This window comes from Marmota flaviventris, chromosome 1 (genome assembly GCF_047511675.1).
Source record: "Marmota flaviventris isolate mMarFla1 chromosome 1, mMarFla1.hap1, whole genome shotgun sequence".
Classification (NCBI taxonomy): domain Eukaryota; kingdom Metazoa; phylum Chordata; class Mammalia; order Rodentia; family Sciuridae; genus Marmota; species Marmota flaviventris.
Window position 1 is genome coordinate 97,180,364 of NC_092498.1, and position 21,626 is coordinate 97,201,989.

The 21,626-nt window shown below is 37.1% G+C and overlaps 1 protein-coding gene across 1 annotated transcript in view; it reads left to right on the forward strand.

The window, feature by feature from the left end:
• Pou6f2 (POU class 6 homeobox 2) overlaps positions 1–21,626 on the forward strand; it is a 470,336-nt gene that overhangs the window by 89,257 nt on the left and 359,453 nt on the right. The window contains exon 2 of the mRNA XM_027939714.3: positions 13,791–13,962. Within this exon, the coding sequence (XP_027795515.3) occupies positions 13,791–13,962 (172 nt within the window). The remainder of the gene's footprint in view (positions 1–13,790; positions 13,963–21,626) is intronic.

Sequence of the window (21,626 nt, forward strand, 5' to 3'; positions counted from 1 at the left end):
ATACATATATGCTTAAAGAATGAGCAAATATTATTTAAAAACTACTAATATCAAAGTTAAATGAGAAGAAAAAATACAAATAATCCTTTACAACAGCAAATCAAATTGTTTTCCATTGGACTTTTAAAAACATAGTCAATGTTTAAAAATCTTTTGTAAAGACTATACTTTTATATCAAAAACTTGGAAATTTGTTTCCTATCTCAATGCTAAGTTGAATTTACTTTTCTGCCTATTTTTATTTGTTCTTTTTAGTTATACATGACAGTAGAATGTATTTTGGCAAATTATAGGTACATAGAGTATAATTTTATTTTAATTAGGCGCCTGTTCTTGTGGTTGTACATGGTGCGCAGTTACCCTGGTCCTGTATTCAAATACAAGATTAGGAAAGTTGTGTCTCATTAATTCTACTGTTCTTCCTATTGCCCTCCCCTCCCTTTCTTTCGTTTCCCTTTGTTTAATCCAATGGGCTTCTATTCTTCCCCTCCGCACTCTCTCTTGTTGTGGGTTAGCTGCTGCATATCAGAAAGAACATTCAGTCTTTGTTTTGGGGGGATTGGCTTATTTCATTTAGCATGATATTCTTTGGTTCCATCCATTTACCTGCAAATGCCATAATTTCATTCTTCTTCATAGCTGAGTAATGTCTGCTTATTTTTAATAATTTTTTTTTGCTTACTTTAAGTAATCTGCAGGCTTGATTTTAGTTTTTAGTTTTTAGTTTTGCTTGACACTGTAAGAAAATAAGTGCCCACAGGGAGCTCTCTCAAGATCTGAAAGCCAAGGGCTAGCCTTGTGGACATAGCACAGTCCTAGAGGCTATCCCAACAGGAGCCTCTGTTAGTGGGCATGGAGGAAGGTGGATACATGGGCCCATGGATTTGAAGCATGTGAAAATAGGAGAACCCAGCAATATTCCATTTCTTATTTGTTTTGTGTAGGAAACAGAACATTCCAGGCAAAATACATGTACATGTGGAGATACAGTACCGAAGCTCAATCAAGTAGAATAAAGGAGGGTTGTGTAATGAGGCTCCTCAATTCCAGCCAGCAATGATTGAGCCTCCTTGGGGCACTGGCACATTACTGTCACTGGCACAGACTGCTCTTACATACTTGTGTTTGGGATAATTCAGTTGGCACTGAATTGAAGTTGTCTTTATTCAGTCTGTGACGCATTTGTCTAAGCAAATTAATGGTATTTGGGTGGGAATGGTACAGATGGAGTTGTCTCAACCTACTTCAAAGAAGCTCATCACTTATAAAGTCTACAGCATAGCTGGTTTGATATGATTTTTTAGGAGTTTGTCTTACTGATTTGTTAAGATAGGTCTGTTTTCCTTTAGATAATACATTATCCATTCTAGCTATGGTAAGTGCTTGAGGGCATTAACCTGGCAATTCTTTAAAAATTCTTGGTGACAAACGGAAGTGACTCAGATATTTCATCTGTTCCATTGTGGGTACAGCCCTTTACTGCCAGCAATCCCACAAATGAATGTGTAGGTTCCTTGTTTAAAGGTGTGATTTTCAGAGTGGGAGGTAGTGGGTCACCAGTTGCCAGTTTTCTACCTAAAATTAGGAATTAAGCCTAGAAAACCCCAGTTAAAACTCCCTGGATGGAACAAAATGTTTGCATCTTAGTAACCAAAATGATGTCAAACCAATGCTCAAAGAAAGGATGTTGTGTTTGTGTGTGCACATGCCTCATCCATGTGCTTAGAAAATATCACATCACATTTTACAGAGAAGGAATGTAAGTACCAAGAAACTGTTATAACTAAAAGAAAATACACTAAGGCACATTAAAGATGCCACACACCATCCCTCCTTTCCTTTACTGATGTCTACTAGTTGGTGAAGTTTTTGATGGTAGCAAATGTTTCTTGATCTTTCCATTCCCCATAGTCCCTAGCACAACACCTTGTATATAAAGAACTGTCAATAATTATTTGTTGAATTGCGTCAGTTTTGTCTTAAGCAGACCCTGATTCAGAATCATCCCCAATCCATTCAAACTAAAAAGGACATAAATAAATATTAATAAAGACTGACCTGGTTTCTAAATTGCCCTCAAATTCCAAGGCCAGAGATTTAAAGAAATATTTAGGTAAGCCTCTGTTTATAATTTAGGTCAGAAACAAATCAGAAAAATATCTCTAATAGAAGTTAATAAAGATAGCTGATGGGGTGGGGGAGAACCCACAAAACACAAAGCTCCCAGTTCATGTATTTGCAAGAGCCCAAATCCTCAGGAATGAGAAGATTTAGCTAATCTTTCCAATCACATTCTCCCTCCCTCCCCACCCCCACCTCCTTGGAATTATGTTATCTCTGTTCATCTTAAAAGCTCAGAAGCCTTTTGAATTGGGGAGGCATTCAAAGGACACTCAAGGGTCACCCCTGGAATATTAAAGGAGAGTGGATTACAGGAGAGGGAGGGCAGGGAGTGTCAGGGGCTGGAGGCAGAGGAAACTCCACAGGCACCAAGACAGCTAGCTGCCCAGGCTGGGAGGAAGGGGTGGAAGCCACCAGGAGCAACCCACCCACAGAAAGTCTTCCAGCGCCAGGCATTGCCATTGCTCTGGGAGCAGAGGACAGGAAAAAACGTGTATTAGCGAAATCAATTAGGCAACGGCCTTTTGAACAGAAGTGGGATGGCTCCTTTCAAGAACGTGGTGACATCAACCTTGTGAAATAAAATTAAAAGCCAGATACTGTTTTAATTCAGAGATAAAATTTTATGGAATTTACAGCCCCCTGACAGTTACTTATTTCTTAAAATAATAAGCCTTTAGGATTTATGGAGCAAATTCCTTCTCAAAAGACTTCCAAGTAATTTAGTTTTTAAAAACCTAACAGTTTTTTTGACCTTTCTTCTATTTTTTTTTATAGATATCGATTCTTGTTTTTGTTTTTCAAATAAAATCAATGGCTATTTAGTGAAGGCTTATTATGTGCCAAGCACCATCCTCATGTTTGGAGTGGGAGGATACAAGATGGGTTTCCCATGCTTAGTGGTGGCTACTTACTGATTTATTTTTGTGTATGTGGTGGGGAGTGAATGCAGAGGTAGATCATGAGTCCCTTTGAAAATCTGATGTAGGCTAAGGAGCTTTTCCACAATAAAGTACACAAACATCCACACCTTGTCACAAAGGCCACAGACAAAGAGCAGGGAGCAAGCAATATAGAAATCTATTATAACTATGCAGTCGGCTTGTTCTAAGCACTATGTGAATTATTTATTTAATCTGCAAACCTATCCCATGAGGCGGATGCTATTATTACCCCCCATTTTCCTCTTAGGGAATTGGAGGCTCAGAGAGATACAAGTCCCCTTGCCCCAGACTGCTCAGCAGGTGGAAGATGACCTCATGCCTGAGCACAGGCTCTCTAGTGCCCAAGGGCTTACCTCTGGTACTTTGGGACTGGGGCTGGCAAGATCCTGGGTGAGACTGACTGCAGTTAGCTCACTGTGGGTCAAAGGGCATTTGGGTACAAGTTACACCATGATACTTTATTGACACATGCCAGGAAAATCACCTTAGCAATTTTACAATCATGTGAACAGCACATTCTATGGTTGTGCAGTGCCCAGCTCGGGGTCCTAGGCTAGGGAAAGCCAGGTCAGGGCCTGAATGTGTGATAAACTGGTTTATTAGGCAGGAATTTGTACTCAACTCAGAAGATATTACGGACACAACCAAGTTTTGAACTGGATTTCTAGGAATATTAGTCTGTCAGCAGGGGGCAGGATGGATTTTTCTATTTATTTATGGAAATTTGAAACTATAAGGAACCAGATATTTTGTGAAGAAAAAGTTTTTCTTCTCATGCGTACGTTCTTTTCATCCAGAATGGAAGGACAGAATTAGAGGTATATGCATAGTTAATGTCATATTTATTTAAATGAGTATTTTTTCCTAAGGAAAATAATAGAATAAGAATATTTGTAAGAAAAATCATATTTGGAAAATGCTATTTGATGACACAGCTCCTGAATGACCATGAAGAGGCTGGGGACAAAAGCTAATTTTGCAGTAGGCTCCCCTTGGTGAGTCTGAAATTCTTTCAGGCTAAACTTGGCTTGGACAGAGCCCTGAGGCTGAGCTCAGTGGAGGCAGGCCCTTTGCCCATCTGAGGCCCCTCAATTTCTGCAGCCTTTGCTTCCTTGAGCTTATTCCCTGAGTCAGTGTGGTAGCAGCTTTTCTCCCATCCAACTTCCATCTGAGGAGAAAGGAGACCTTCCTTTTCCTTCCACTGTTGCTATTACATTCTTTTACTTTGTCCTGTGGTAAAACAAAGTAACAGAATCATACAAGCCTAACTCACTTCCATATTTAGAGGCAGAATATGAGTTGGTGTGTGTATGTGTATGAAGAACTAGTTAGGTAAGATATCCAGGGAAGCTTAGCTGCATACTATATCATTTTAGATATGGTTAAATGTATGTTTAAAATATTAAAAGTATCAATCACAGACAATTCTTGCCCTTGACATTCCTTCCTTCCTTCCTTCCTTCCTTCCTTCCTTCCTTCCTTCCTTCCTTCCTTCCTAACAGCCAATCAATCAAAACACACTGATCGAGAGTCAATTTTGTATCAGACACAGTGCCCAATTTTAGGGATTCTGAGATACCTCTAACTGTCAAGGTCTCAAATATCTCAGCTGTAGGATCTAATGCCTAAGTATTTTGAGAAGGTCAAAGATTAACCAATAGAAAAGCTGCCACAATTTTATTTTTATCACATAAAATGCATTGCAAATATTCAATATGGCCAGACCTGTGAAACGTTTTCTTCAAGTGTACTGAAGACTCCATATAAAATGGACAAGAGGAGCCCATATGGTTTTTAAAAACTGGGAATGATCACTTTAGTCCTCCCCTGTTTCCCTTTGAAGTCCTGGAGGCAAGTCCCTAAAAACCTTAAGGCTTCTCAGTGCTATTTGAAAATCCTAGGATAGAGACCAGGTATTTTCATTCTGGGAATGGACTGTCATTCATTTTTGCAGCACTTTACAAATGTTGAGATCACACACATACACACACACACACACACACACACACACACACACTTTCGCTAGGATATTTAAGACACTAGAAAGTACGTATTAATTAGGACAAAAGTTGGAAGCTCATTCTGTGTGACTCCTGAGCAACTGTACATTCAGAATGTTAAATGTAAATTCACTTTAATCTGAGTACTATTCTGATTAAATCCTGATACCTATTTGAAGCCATCAGATTATGAAGAATGTATGAATATAGGGTATGTATATGCAATGTCAATACTGCTGTATAACCCCATTACCAAAGGACCAGATGTAGATGAGCCTGGATTGAACCCTTATTGATGCTTTTACACAAAGGCAGCAGAAATTGAATTGACGGTGCTATTAGGTTGTCAATACCAGTGTCTTCCTTTCTTACCAGATAAGTATACATGAAGCATTGTCCATACAGTCATTTTAACCACCTGGGGGCAAAGAAGCTGTACAGGTTCAAGGTGATGATTCAGAGGAGGTTTATCCAACTGCACTGCATTCTGGATGCTTTGCGAACTCCAGAATTGAAAGACTCTTGCTTGCTTGGTTGTTATATTGCTATCTCAACCTACAGGCAGTGTTGATTAACTGTTTTGCTTATTATTTGCTCATATGTTTTTAAATACAGCTGGAGTTGCCTCTAAGTATAGGCATAATTAAGGGGTTGTTGTACTCACAGTGAGACTTGAAGAGGGATAGAGACTGTGGGTGAATATTGGCAGGGGAGAATGAAATTGCACACTTATCTGAAGTTCAAGTAAAAGACAAGAGATTCTTAACCTGTGCCCATATGTAAAATTTATCAGTGGAAAATGAAACACCTTCCTCTGACACAAAAGAAAATCAAATATTTTTTCTGTATCAATTTTTCCTTTTGAGATTATTCTGGACATTCATTTTAACCAAATATTCCCTGAAGTGTTGGGGATTGGTAGAGGGCACCTTTTGAACCAGGGTTATGGACCCTATTTCACTTTGTAGTGACTTTGTCTGCCTCTAAGATAGTTTTCATTTAACCAGGAGTTCATTACCCAGTATGGTGAGTTGTGTCACATGTAGTCTAAGTCAAAAATTGTATGCACAACTCTAAGGTTGTTTTTGGTAGATAATAGACATTAGTAATAGTGGTGGTTGGGAGCTTGCTAAATTCTCAAAGTCTTGCAATTTGGCTACAATGAAAACAAACCCTCAGACCAAAAGCTGCCATTCATTCAGCTATTCATTAAACACAATTTTATTACCCACCATCCCTAAACAGTTCATTCAACCTGTAAATATGATGAGATCAATCTAGTGTACCTTGCACAAAAAGTTCATTAATGAAAATATGGCATGTTTCTAGAGGTAAGATCTGTTTCTCTCACAGCATCACAACATCAGACAACTAATCCCCTCAGACCCAGAGACTCGATTTGGGACAGTTTGGGAACAAAACTTAAGCTACTAGCTCCAAGATCACAGGCAATAAGTCTTGATAGATCCTTAGTATTCCCTAGTTTCTTTCAATGATGGGGAAGGTTTCCAAAATATTTTAGCCAATAAACACATATTGAATATGACTTCTTTAACTAAATGAGAGCCCACTTCTAACCTCAATTGATGCTGCTGATCATTAAGGCATCAATTCTACCCAAAATGATATAAACTATACTCAATAGAAAAACGCAGGAAGAGGGAGTGTTAGTGAACAGAGGTGAGGTAGCTGCAGAGTTTGTGGTGGTGGACAAGTCTGGAGTGTGGCAATTCTGATTAGATAGCAGTCCTGGATGTAAATGTTGATTAAGGTATCTTACTGAATCAAGGTTGGAGCTGAGGAATCAGCAAACTTTTTTTTTTTTGTAACAGGGAAGGTCGTATATATTAGGTTTTTGCAGCCCACAAAGCAAAATCCAGGCTGCCCGCTGAGGAAGGATATGATCTCCGGAGAGAGGCAGCTCCTGAGGATGTTGGGGGCTAGGAAGTGAGTGCCTTGGTTCTAAAGGGAAGATGTGCACACAACTATCACAGCATCCACAGCAGTGTATATTTGGGTTTTGGGCTTCAATGATATACTGACTCTTGCTCCAAACCAAAGGCATGAAGGGAAAAGCAACCCATAGTCAGATGCCTTAATGTGGGGATCAGTATTGTAGAGAATAGCATATCTGTGTAAGGCTTTTTTTCAAAACATATTCATATATATTATCTATATATGACCTCACTCCAGTCTTATAGTATCACCCATGAGATGTTGTACGGAAATCAAGATAGAAGAGGTAGCAATTTTCTCTTGTCTTATTGGTAGTTAGTGCTAGATCAGGGATCATCCATGAGGTCCCCTATAGTTTCTTTAGCAGGGTCCCTAGGCTTTGCTTGGTTTTCACAGGATGATTGTTTGGAGACAGGATTACATAAAATTTCAGCCACACTAACTATAATGGGACAGGGGAAAGGGAAAGTTATTGGGAATGTTGGGTTCAGGATCCAGGTTGAGATCAACATTTTGCTGTGAAAATCTGTGAAACAATCAAGAATATTTATCTATAAGCTTTGTCATTAATTATGATGAAGAGTTCTATTAAATATTTGCTAGAAATGTGGAATTGTCTGCTTTTCCCAAAACAATTTTGATTTGCTGTCCAAGAAGCCACAGTTGAAATAAAATAATCAATGGAGGATGAATTTATGGTGCTTTTGGTATTGCTCTTTGATCTTCCTAAGATTTCGAACTTTTCAACAATAAATCTATATACTGATATCAATAGAAAAAAACATAAAAATAAAAAAATTTAATTAAAAAAGTCAAATACAGAATATTTTAAAATTTATTTATAGAATAAGGAAATACTAAATGGTAAAAAACTAGAAATCCTTAAACTTTTTTGGGAGAAATATTCTTCAGTATAGTAAATATATTAACAATTAAATTACTTAATATTTGGTACTTGATAGAGAGAAAAATTGCTTTTCTTTATGACTAAGACAGCAAAACACATACTTGGAAGTTACCTTTACACCAAATCCACCATAGCCTAGTTTCTTTCTCTTAATTACAAAGGATTTTGATTTTTACCTCTTCTCAGTGGGAGAAATTAAACACAGAATATGATGCTGTGTTTACATCTTAAATTGGCTATATGTAATTTGTTTCTATCCCCTAAATTAAAATGAAGCATTTTAAGAGGGTGGGAAATCTAATACATTATTTTTCTTACCAGTGTATATAATTTTCTATTAATTCTAAAAATAGATCTGTTGTATATAACTTTACCATACTCTGATGTTTCAAAACCAAATAAATTGTTTTCTCATTTTTTACAAGCCTGCTTATCTTATTTACATTTTCCCAAAAGCGGCTCTGACTGCTGTAGTTGGTTTGGATATACACAAAAATATGCTGGACCTAGTTCAAGTTCAGTTTACAGGGGTCTGGTATTTCCATCGCGTGGCTGCCACTGGACACGGATGCTTTGCTGAGTTAATGATCTTGCTATCTTTAGTTTCTCTGACCATAAAATGAGAATGATTATGCTTACAAAAACTCTGTTGGATAAATTATTGAAGACCTTGAGCTGAATTATATCTTTGTTTATCTGGCATTATTTTTTGCAGCCTGGTAAAGCCCAAGTTGAATTCTCTACCTTAATGTAGTGCCCAGTATCTATTCTTCAAATAAAGGTTTTATAATGGAGATATACTAAGAAATCTCCAGTTAAACATTATGTTAAAGTATATCAGAAATTAGTTTATTGTGAGAATATATGCAGTTCCTATATTCTAAACCATATACAATGTATACTGGTTGCACATAAATGAATTTTTAAGGAATATTAGTTAGGGTAATATTAGGATGTGAGATGCACTTGGACAGGTATGTGCTAAAAGGCTTCTCGCCTGTTGTAGAATTGCTAAAACTTAATGCCATCATTTACAGATAATCTAGGCTGGCACATGCTGGGTCTATTAAAAAGCATGATAAAGGCTGTAGGGAAAAGGCCTTCCATGATCAGGGAATTTTGGAAAATTCTAGGTTAAGCAGAGTTAGATGGTTTTCTTCCCTGGTAGATTCCCTGCTGATTTTCCATATGAGTACAAATGCAGAATTCATTTATGCTAGAGCATCTCTAAGAAATGTATTTTGTGGAATGCTCTTTGGAAAATACTGTCTTATTCCCGCTACCTCCAGCCCCCTGCCACCAATCTTTTCATTTTCCAGATGAGAAAATCAAGGTCCACAGTAGTTAAGTGGATTGCTACATTTAACTAGTGAGTGATGCTGAACATGAGGCTACTTATTGGATGCTTTTTGATGTCCTGTCTCCTGTACCATATTGTCCCACAGATTTCACCCAAGCAGAATCAGCCAGAAAAGTGTTTTGTTGACACACACACACATTTGATATTGGTGATTGAATCCACAGGGGTCTTTACCATTGAGCTCCATCTCTAGCCCATTTTAATTTTTATTTGAGCTACATCTCCAGCCCTTTTTAATTTTTATTTTGAGACAGAGTCTTGCTAATTTGGTGAAGCTGGCCTTTAACTTATGATCTTCCTGCCTCAGCCTCCCGAGTCAGTGAGATTTCAGGTATGCACCACTACATCCAGCTTGTTCCTTTATTCTGTAGGGAAGAAGCTGCTGCACAGCCTGCTCTGGGAATTGATTACCCTGACTTTAACAGCCATCATAGACACACAGACTCCTTGGTTCATACTTCAAGTTCTGGGATGCCCATTCCTTACTAAACCCATGAGTCTTGTTTTTTTGTTTTTGTTTTTTCACAGGGTGCCTATTATGAATATGAAAAGAGGATGATCTTTGAAGATGAATCTACTAGGGTTTAAAATGCCTTTTTACACTTAGCTGTGTGTCTCTGGGTCAAGTCAGTTAGCTTCTCTGAACTTCAGTCACAAAACACTGGATACTTCTGAAAAGCTTGTCTGTTAAGGACATTTAATAAATGGGACTTATTTTTATTCTTTAACAATGCCTAAAGGAGACTTAAAAATTACTGTATCATTCTGATGTTGATTGCTGTCCTTTCATTATAGGACATGGTGAAGCTTTTTGTTGAGATTTCGATAATGGAAACTACCTCTCAGTTTCTCTTTTTTCACCATCTTGAGTTCTTAGATCTCTGATGACCCTTGTCAGTTTCCTCTATTTGCATAGCTTATGTCCCATTCTTGTACCTTTGACACTGTTCCATATTGAACTAGTCAATTTCTTCTATCAAGATTGCTAAACAAATTGCAGAGAAGTCTCAATTTTCAGAATTTTAAGAAATCTTTATCAACTATATTTTATTTTTCACCTGCACTATTTCTGTTCCTGTTTGCTGCTGCAGTGATCCTGGTATACTCTGAAGCTGCAACTCTCTTGCTTTTCTGCAAGCATCTCCAAAGGTGCATGTTGGAAAATGCTTTCGTCATTCCAGAAGAAAGGATTTTACAGACTGCCATAGCTCTTTGCAGGGAAAGAATAACTTCCAAGCTGAGTGCTTCTTAAAAGAGGTACTCCCCCATCACTTATAAGACTGTACTCAGTGGTTACTGCTGGTGACACATTTTCAAATGGACCCCCCAGTGACTGCAGCTGTGATTAAAAGCAATCTGTTCTCTGCCTCACAGGGGCTTGCTGTTTAACCATGTCATGTATGTATATATACACACACTCAGACACACACATATATATATTATGCTGTAGTTGCATCATGGAAAACAAAGTGTTTTGTAAGGTGAAAAATCGAATAAGTACTTCAATGATAAACTCTGAATTTTCCAAGCTTACGTCACTGAGAGGCACTAGTAGGGAACCTAACCATGTATGAGGTACATAAAAATAATTTAAGGAAGAAAAGCTAATGATCAGTGAATATATACCATCTGCCAGTACCTGCTTTGCGTACATCAGCTGGACTGAACATCTTAAAGATTTAAGTACTTAGCAACAGCATTTTAGCTCCTCAGTGTGATTTGGGATTCAATTTTGACCCTCCTCAAATAAAGCAAGAGAATATTCCTTTTTAAATCTATCCAGATAGTCATTGACACATGAATAATCGTGTTTGGCTTATCATAGAAATGCTAGTCTCAACAGAAGTTTACCATTAACATTACCTTTAAAAATGCTCAAATGAGCAGGGCAGCCACAGAGACCAGATGTTTCAAAGGCACAAGTCACACCTCTTCCTTCAGATTAGACGGTCGTCAACCTTTTATAAAGTAAAAAGTGTGTTCAAGAATTTTAACCTGGACTCTCTGCGTCATGTGACAAGCGTACTAACAAATGCCATCAGGGAAAGCAATGTTGTTCCCCTCCACCCTACAACTGAATCAGAGGAATTCAAACATGCCATCTTTCTTAAATATCTAGGAAAGAAATCTGGGGAGGTTTTGAGAATTTTGTGTCTCCTTTCCCCTCTGCCTCCCCCCGACACCCACCCGCTGCCACACCTAAGTTCCAAGCACTCCAAATCCCAGAGACCAAATCCAGTAAATGAGATGCTAATCTATCACCAGCAAATTTAGGCTGACAATACTGTGGATCAACCACATTGATGACATTGATTCCATTTCAAATATTTACAATATAGCGAGACAAGCCTAATCTATTTCCTAAAGAGTTCAAGGTAGGTATCACCATTTCAGAGGGGGAAAAACAATGGAGAAATGTTTGTGGTCGCTATCTGCAATAATCTGATGCTGACAGAGAGTAGTATTTTATTTAGTAATTAACAGTGTAAAGGGGAGAGGAGCTGTCATGTTGGTTCTTAAGCTGGGGAATGTGATGAAAGATGATATCTGCGATCTCATCCTTTCCACTTGTTTAGGATTGTCAGGATGAGAAATGTCAGCATTATGAAAGCTTGGCTCTGCTCTTGATATGATAAAACCCTTCAAAAGCCAGTCTTTCTCTCTCCCTCGTCCCCCTCCTTTCTCGCTCTCTCTCTCTCTCTCTGCACTTGCTTTTTTATTTATCCTGTTTTGTTAGATGGCAGAAATATAATTCTTTTCTTTCTTCCTATTATAAGCCACCATTTTTGTTTTATTATATGTTTCACAACCCCTAATGCCCCACTGAAAATTACCTTGTTAAATGACAGTGTTTCAAAGCCATGAATCCTTTCCACCATTCCCTCAGAGGTTTGAAACAGTCAACAGACTGTAAAGAATAAATAATAAAAAAGTATTGATTATTTTGATGACTGTGAGATTCAATTAAGTATTAATTTTGCCCTCCAGTGGACCTATCAAGGTATTCAAAAGGGAGGATTCGGCTCAGCTAAATGCGTGCTGAGTGCTTTAGCCTTAAATAGGGAGAAAATGTGTTTACCTACAGTATTTGAAGAAGAAGTGCATTGATGCACAGAGTCCAATATTTAAGTGCTGTGCAAATTAAGCCCTGGTGACAGTGACATTGTTTTCAGTGGTATGAGTATTGACTAAAGAAGTGCATTTGATGACAGCTTAAACTATTTGTATTGATTAACATTTTCATAGATTATCATGTGTCATATCAAATTCACTTTTCAGGCATGAATACATTAAAAGAAAAAAAAAAAAAAAAACAACCACAGGCATACCGCGCAACCAATGTAATGATGGGACCCGGGAGCAGCCGCCCCACCTGCTCCTGTGCTGGTCACCTGTTTCCTGCTCAGGAACCATTTAGGCATGAACTTGGCAATAAATAGCTCCCAGATCACAAAAAAAGGGCACTTCTTGCTTTTCCTTTCCTTCTGCATCCGATATCTGTGTCAAAGCAATATTATGCATCTTAGTTTGCAAATGGAAAAAAAGGCTACACTTGGAAAATATTTCTGATCTTAACATGTCCTCCTAAATGAGCTGAAGATAAAGCAGCTTTAAATTATTGGGGGGAAAGTTTGCCTTTTTTTGAGGTGCTTTTGTTTTCTTTTTCTTTAATGCTCTGGGCGTATGATGCTCTAAGTATCCGAATTATTGAACACAGTTTGTAAGTATTTTCCCAATTCCTTTAAAAAAATGCTAATCAATTTTTGTATATTTTGTTGTGTATTGTTTGCTTTAAAATGTTCATTTGATTTGGGGTTAGCTTCATTCCCCAATCTGGGACCAGTGAAGTCAACTTCTAAGGCTGCTTATAGAATTTACATAAGAAATATCTTTTATTCCATTGAAAGCATTTTGAGGTCTCTTTTCTCCCTATCTCTTTTCTCTGCTCTTGGGATAGGGTTTAATTGCTTCTCCCCCAGGGAGAAGGCTTCTTAAAATAGCCTGTGGTTCCTCCATAGGGTGCTCTTTTTGAAAAGGTATGTTGCTGAAGTACAAACCCAGCACTTTCTTTTTTTCTTACTGCATTAAAGACAGAACAAGGTGTAAAAACATTCCGCACAAAAGCACATCCCACAATTAAAGCTGTGTTGGTTAGGTTGCTTTCAAAGAAGTTTTTTTTCTTTTCTTTTCTTTTTTTCTTTTTCTTTCTCTGTCTTCCTCTCTCTCTCTCTCTCCTCGGAAGCCTCCTGAATCTCTCACATGCTAGTTGAGCTTTAATAGGGTGGGGAGTAATGGAGAACTCATCGGATCTGTAATAGCTCTTCACTTGACTGCAGCCAGCAATAACAGCGGGAGCAGCCAGAGATAAGAGAGAGAGAGGAGAGAGGGAGAGTGTGTGTGTGGAAGAGAGAGAGAAGAGAGAGGGAGAGGGAGAGAGAGGACACGCACTCTAAAGCTGCCACTTTTTTTTTCCTCCCCTTCACTCTTTCCCCCCATCCTAGGATCCAATGATAGCTGGACAAGTCAGGAAGCCCTTGCTGTCAGCGCGGAGTGAAATGAATGCGGAGTTGAGAGGTGAGGACAAGGCTGCTACTTCAGACAGCGAGCTGAATGAGCCTCTGCTTGCGCCTGTGGAATCAAATGACAGCGAGGACACTCCCAGCAAGCTCTTCGGTAAGTCTGTCTAGGTATTTCATTTCAGTCCTACCATGTTGTCCGGAAGAGCAATCCAGCCCCTCACCCCCCCCTCTTTTTTCCCCCTGTTGTTCATTCAATTTTCTCGTAAGTACTAAAGAGGAGCTTCGCATCTTGGAGGTGCTAAGCCACCGAAGCCGATTCCAGCTGCCTGCGAGGATGTCCTCCAAACTTTTACAAACAAGGAACTTATTCGCTGCCCATTTTGACTTGTCAAATATTGCTGGCATTCCCCAGGCTGGAAATTATTTTAAAAAAAGAAAAAGGGAAAAAAAAGAAAATGGTAATGATAATCAGGAAATCAGTTTCATTTTAAGAATTGGTTAACATTTATTGAATAAATATCGACTCGGTTTCGGGTTGCTTCGCAGCCTTTTGTTAAGGGGAAGGAGAGTAAAGAGTTATTATCTGTAGTCAAAAGACTAGAGAGGAAAACTGGAAAATATCGATACAAGTCTTGCTATGCCAGGTAAACAAAAGGTGGCTACGGGAATTGCTCAAAGAAATAAACATTTTGTCATCCCAGTCAGAATGAATATCTCTTCTTTTAAAAGGGTGTTGAGGGAAGAAAATGGGTCTCTTGAATCCCTCCCCTGCCCCTCTCCCCTTTAACATTATGTTTATAGCCTCATCCTAAATGGGGAGGCAGCACACGGGACCTTTCAGGAATCTTTGTTTCATAAACAAAACAAGAACAAGCAGAGTGCCACTCCAGCAAAGACATCTGTCATTCAAACAGATGACAGTCTGTAAGCCAACTCAAGCAACTGTGATCTCTAATCAGAAAGGGGAGCGGGTTGTTGAGGCGCGTGCCTGAGTGATAGATGTTGATAGATGTCTCTGCTGGAGAAGCACTTTATGGTTCAGACTGACATTAGGTTTTCAGAACAATTGCTCCTGAAACATTTGCTTTTAATTATTTTTCTGTGTGTCTGTGTGTGCAAGCACACAAATCTGTATATATACTAACCATTTATATATAGGTATATAAATGTCATGCAGAGAACTGCATATTCTCAAGTTAAAAAAACAGTTCATGTGCCTGAACTTTCAAAGACAAACAATATCATTGCACAGACTACTTTATTAAGAGAGTTGTTAATTTTATTTAAGAAATAGACCTTATTTATTTATTGTTTTAGTTGCTTTGATAGTTGTGTGACTCTTGGCCAGTTTCCACAGAGATTCTCCCTACTTTTAAATGCTCACTCAAACATCAGAGAGGTCTTTCAAAGAAACTTTGCCTTTTAAATTTTCTGTTGATAAAACACTGATTTGTACTTAAGAATATGACAGATTCAAGTGTCAAGAAGTTTTGCAAGGTTACCTTTTCTTCAAAAGTGTTTTATCTCTGATATAAATTTTCCAAACCTATATGTTAAGGTTTTAGCATTTTCACTCTAAAGAAGTATTTCATTATAGTTCAAGTTTTTATCTACATAGGAAGAGTTATGTTCTAAAAACACTCATTTGGGGAGGCTAATGAGAAAAGTCAGATAAAACTATAAAATAGAAGAAAGCAAAACCATGCTCTAGCTCTTCTGATGATGAGTATTCTAAGTAAGCACTTTGACTTTTAGAAAGTAATCAATTCTGAGTTCAACATAGCTGTAGATACTAAGTTATTTGTTCATTAACTTTGCATGTGTTTTTTAAAAAATAAATACATGTGTAGATTTGGGTTTGTAATCCCAACTTGTTTTCTTTCAAGTAAACCAATGAATCAATGATTAGTCTGGCTTTTCAACATTAATTTAGATATTCCAATGTTGAAAATTGTTAATAGATTTTTTAAAAAATTCTACTTCTTGCCGATTTGCATGTGTAGAGAAATAAGCTTTGAAAAAATGCCAGAGGGTCAAAGAGATTTGAATTAAAACTTTACTGAAAATACGTGTTGAGTGAAATCTTTATGGTAAGCCATATGCTAAGGAGGTATAGTTAAATTTAAAAATCATAGCGAGTTTTGGAAGGTACCCACCTTTATTTTGAGATTCTCAACTTGTAAATTTGTGGGAATGAACCCAGCAAAATCTACATCCTATATCTTAATTTCTGTTTGTATTTACTTGATTGTCTTTGGTCTCTAGACTACTTTTCAAATACAATGTGAATCTTTCCCAGTTAGGTAAAGAAGAAATCAGTAGATTAACAGTTGGAACACTTGAGAAAAAATTGAAGATAGCATTAGATAGAAAGAAAACACCTCAATGTTTTTGTAAGTTTTCCTTAGCTATGGGGTCTATTGTGCTCTTACTTTTAAATATTCCTAGAACTTAGCCTTGGAATTCTAGTTTATGGAACTGACTAAAACTTTCTAGAATAATTCTCAGAATTTTTAGCAACTTTGAAGACACAATTTAAGGGACTCTTATTTTATTTGATGTGCATTTGTTCAGGGCTTTATATTTTGCTTTTAGATGTAGTTCTGATTATGTTCTTTATTTAATAATGAAGAAGTGCATTCTTCTGGAATAGTTGAGAGCATCCATGTTTTTCTCTAAGCAATGATTTTTCTAATGTGCACTCTCTCTCGACCTATCATTCTTATAGATCATACATTGTAGTATTGAAAACTATGTTCCTCTGATTAAAAGGGCAGATTAAGGCAAATAATGTGCACATTGACATGTTTAATATCACGAAGAGACATCACCCAACAACAGGGGACAAGAAGAGCTCAATTTTCCTACTATTCTTGAAATTTCAGTATAAGTGGGTTTCTTTATAGCCTATTCCCTCATCTGTATCTTGTTGAAATTAATAGTCCAGAGGATGAGCCTGTTTCTCTCACAGTATGGCACCTTCAGCCCAAAACTGCAGGAGAAAGGCTAATACTGATGCCCTCTATGGATAAACAAAGGAAATTCCAGGAACCATTGGGCTTTTTATGCCTTTCCTTAAATTGCACCTCTGCACTTAACAGCATCCAAAGGGAAACATACGGTGCAGAACGTTTCAGTGCTCTGAGCCGCTCAGCATACCAGAAGGAGAAACAAGAAGCCATATGCCAGCCTAAGTAGAAAGTTCAGAAAAGGGCCCTTGTGCTTTATAAAGTAATTACATCAGAGGAACCGTTTTGCTTAACTTGAACAGTCATGGAAACTAAAGTACACTTAGGAGAGATGAATCCACATTTCATTGAGGAACATGTGGTGAGGTCGTTCGCTGTGATATCATTAAGTGGTGCATTATTTATTCTTGTAAAGCCTGTAGAATAACCATCTCCATTTGCAGTTCATGATTGTATTATGCTAAGCTCTGAGCCACAGGAAGCAGTACAGGGGAGCACAGGCTTGTACGTCTAGGCATTATCAGAGAATCTGGCGTTATGTCTCATGATGCTCTAGCTGTGTGATCAAGTGAGTGATACCACATAGGGCCAGTCGTTGAATATGTGACTAGTGATGTACATATTGGAAACGATTCTCAAAACTGGCCTTTTACAAACAATCTCCAAAGGAAGAGGTTGTTGTGTTTCTCTAGTGACATTTATAGCACTTGTGTCAATGTGGTGTTTCGTTTTTAGTTATGCCCATCAAGAATTCAGTGTTCCACATTCAGTCAAGTTGGATGCTAAAATTCAAATGGTAGCATCAACAACTTGGTCAGGAAAATGGCTGCAGAAAAGATAAAAGTAATATATATCCCCAGAAAAATATCTGTACTAAAGTTTCCCCATGTACTCCCAGCCAAAGAAGTGAGACCTCATAAAACATGCCCTAAATACTTCCCCCATATATATTTGAGATTTGAAAGATGATTTATTAACCGTGTTTCTCCTGGGAAATTTTTTTATTATTTAAAGTTAAATCTCATGATTGCTTTCCTTCAAGTTCCAACTACCTTGGATGGCTGTGTTAGTCTTGGTGGCTTGTTCTCAGTTGCACTACACTGTACCTGAATTGGGCACACAGCTCAAAAACTTGAGCTGAGATAGGAACACAACATTTATAAACATTGTACCTGAAATAAAAAATGTGTCATTGGTTTTCTCCTATGATATTGTGTTTTTCTAGGTTAAAAGAAATTGCATGCAATGATACTTGTGAGAGTGGGTATTTTCAATGCCATTTATCTGTGAACTATTAGAAAAGGATTGAAAGTTGGGCCAGTGATTCCTCCATGCTGGGAAATACACTATCTATTGTGTTTTTCTTTTCCTTTAGGTGATCTTTCTCACAGAAACATGCATTATAAGATTTTTTTTTTTTCAAATTGCCATCCACTTTGACTTGATTAGAATTTATGGCAGTGGAGTCGTTTTCAATGACAAAAGGATAAAGGACTAAATTGTCTGTCACCCCTTGAGACAGTGGTCTCTGCAGGTCAGCGTGGAGGTCATTGCAGGGCATTATGGGGACTGCACTTCGGGGTGGTGCTGCTCTTGCCTGTGCGTGAGGGGAGGCCTTTATTATGGGATCACTGTCTTCGTTACTGTATTTAAACATCTCTCTCAAGGTTTCAATACCTTGAGTATTCATAATATTCTGATAAAATATGCTGGAGCCAGTAATCAGTACATAGGACTCAAGCCCAAGAGGGATTTAGCTGGGAAATGATGAGGAATATTCTCTAGAGAAATATATTTATTTAAAGACTGGACCACGCTTCTATATTTTTAAAAGTTTGGATATTATATCTATTGAAAATTCATACTCTTTTTTCATGGAAGAAAGTGTGTTTTACTAGGAAAATATTAAAACAGCATATTTTTGAGTCGACTAAATAATTTGGATAATAGAGTCTATGCAAAAACAGTTATTTCAAAGAAATCAGTAGAAACCCGTGTTTGTGAAAATAAGTAGGGTGCATGATAAGGTATTTTTCAAAAAACAATTATAAATAGTCAAACAGGCCCTTTATGTGCTTCTTTGACTACATGAGGGGGAAAATACATATTTAGATGCATTTCTTACATTTAAGAAAATCTAAAGCACTGAGATACCTTTTCAAAAAATCAGTGTGTGGCTGTGTATATTTAGACAAATTTAGTTTGGTGTTTTTTTTTTCATTATAATGCTGCATTGATAAATAAATCTACTTTAGCATTAATGTGTAAGCTTTGAAATAAAAATAAAACTGGAGAGAAAAGCACCGATGTTTAAATTTCTCAGCTTATTCGTTCATTGAGGTATGCTCTTTTCTAAGTGGCACTTCAATGGAGTATGTGGCAGAAGATTCAGTGGGGACTTTTTTAGTACCTCCCTTTGCTCTCTCTGCCATGCCTGGGTTGCTCAGGGCAGGCCTCCGTTTAAAGAAGAAAGTTCAATATTACAGTACCCAAGAATGCAACATGTTAATACATTAGTAAATCAGAATTCTCGTATGGTATTTTTTCCTTTTATTTCTAATGCTGTGGCTCTCATATTTTGTTGTTAAATGGTTTATAAGTTGAAAATAAGACAAGGTATTAGAAATCAGATTAATCTGCACACCATCATCCCTTTAAATGATCCTTTTCAGTCTTTTGAGTATCTTGGATGTTTCTGACTTAAAGGTTACCAGGAATTAGAGTGTTTCTGTAGTTCACCTAATCCAGTTTTTGTCATAATTGATAAGTAGAGCTGCATTCCAGATTCAAGCTTCAAGGCTCAGCCCTTAAGTCAATTGTCTTCTTTCTTAATTACCCAATTTAATTATAGACTTAGCACTATTCTTTTTAAGAAATGACCAAATAAAATTTTTTTCCCACTTCAGAAATAACATTTAAGTTGACTGTTTCAAGTGGGCCTTGTTTGTTATTATACAATAAACAGATAATTTGTGAGAGAACTGGTACTCTCTTTGATTGACGACCTTGCTGGTTTATGTTTGGGGATTAATAATACATCACACATTCACACATTAAAAAGAAAGTAGATGTGAAGACGAAGGTAGAGAGTTCAGTTCTGCTGTTGGGCTGCCCCTGATTATTCAGACCTTCTCTGGGAATGCAGAGGCAATCAGAGGAGAAGGCACATTTACCCAAATATGCACCTGGCTCCACTTAACATGGTTCTTGATATTTTATGCTAAAGAAAAGGATAGCAAAGTGTTTAAACCAAACTGGCACCCTGTCAGGGGGCAATCTGTATAAAGTTTCCTGCTGTCAGGTTAATAAATTTTTTAAAAATATCCAAAGGCAGAAGTAGCTTTGGAAAGCTCATAGTAACAGTTGCCATTCTCTAGCGGCCAGGTTTCTCTTTAATATCCAACGTGGCTCTGAAATTTTCTTGTTTGTTGTTTTCTTAGGTTTTGTACTTTGCTGGTGTTTTTGTTCAGCTGTCCTTTTATACGTGCCATTTTGGTCTTACTTTTTAAATGTTTGTCCTTTAACATCTCAAATGTCTTTTCTCTTAGAAACAACTGAGCATAATTTGTTTTAATTTTTCATATGGTATTTTACAGTTGAATGTACACCTCATCATGCCTTGTCTCTGAATGAGGTTCTAAATCTATCAATGCTAGACTTTTCCTGGGAAATATCATCAAGTAATATTTACAGTAAAATTCACTCATAAAGGAGTATTTGGGCTTTGGCTATATGGGGGCATATCTGATTACTTAACATGTGACCTGATTCTTAATCCTTTAAATGCAAACTCCCACTTTCTGATTGTCAGTTTCTCCAAAATACCGAACATTGGAGGACCTGTTTGGTGACATCTCTTACTCTATGCTGTCATACTATTGTGACCTATCAGAAATGGACTCAGGCTTTTTAGTGTGGATGCTGATGCCAGAAAGAATAACACTGAATCTCTCTTGGTTATATAAAATTTGTCATTTTCAGAGTAACGGAATTTAACTTTGTTTTTTAAGTATTAAAAGATGATTTTTAAAAACACACTACTCAAGATACATAGCACCTGAGATCTCTTTTTAATAATTAACTGATACTATTTTCCCTAGTATATTATATGTCTGTATTTTTTTGATAATCTAAAAGAAAATCTATACTCAAAAATTGTACAGTCTTTCTTTTTTAAGAGCCTTAAAGGTCTTATACATAAAAGAATATACTATAATTTTTTAAAAATTAGAAACATGTAGCAATGTGACTAACACAGTCTAAGTCTCTTTTATGAGAGGACTGCACTGTCATCAAAACTATTGAAAACTATGAGGAAAAATTGATCAGATTACAATAAGAGAAACTAAATAATGTCATTACACCTCAGCTAGCTGCTTAAGCAGTTTCCTGAACTGAAGGCTATATAGAAGAATCTATGGAATAACAATCTTCGGAATAAGAGTCTATAATGAAAACTGCATTTATTAAGACAGTTAAAACTTGTCTTAAAAAAATAACCTTCCAAAAAACTTGTTAGTTTAGTCTGAGTATAAGGTAGAACATGAGGGTATTTTTAGGACCCATAAAATATGCTCCAAAGAGCCAACACAAAACGACTTCACAATTAAATTAACATGTTTTTTCTGACATATGATGTTTGGTATTAGTATTTTCTTAGTGTTTCTTCTTTCCCTGTAAAACAATCAGTGTTTTTTATTGATTAGTGTATTTTCCAAATATCTTGTATTACTTTAATTGCATTCTATTAATGAAAGAGAAAGAGAGAGAGAGAGAGAGAGAGAGAGAGAGAGAGAGAGAGAGAGAGAGAGAAAACAATTGTGACAAAAGTTTGTGAAAGCCAAGAAAC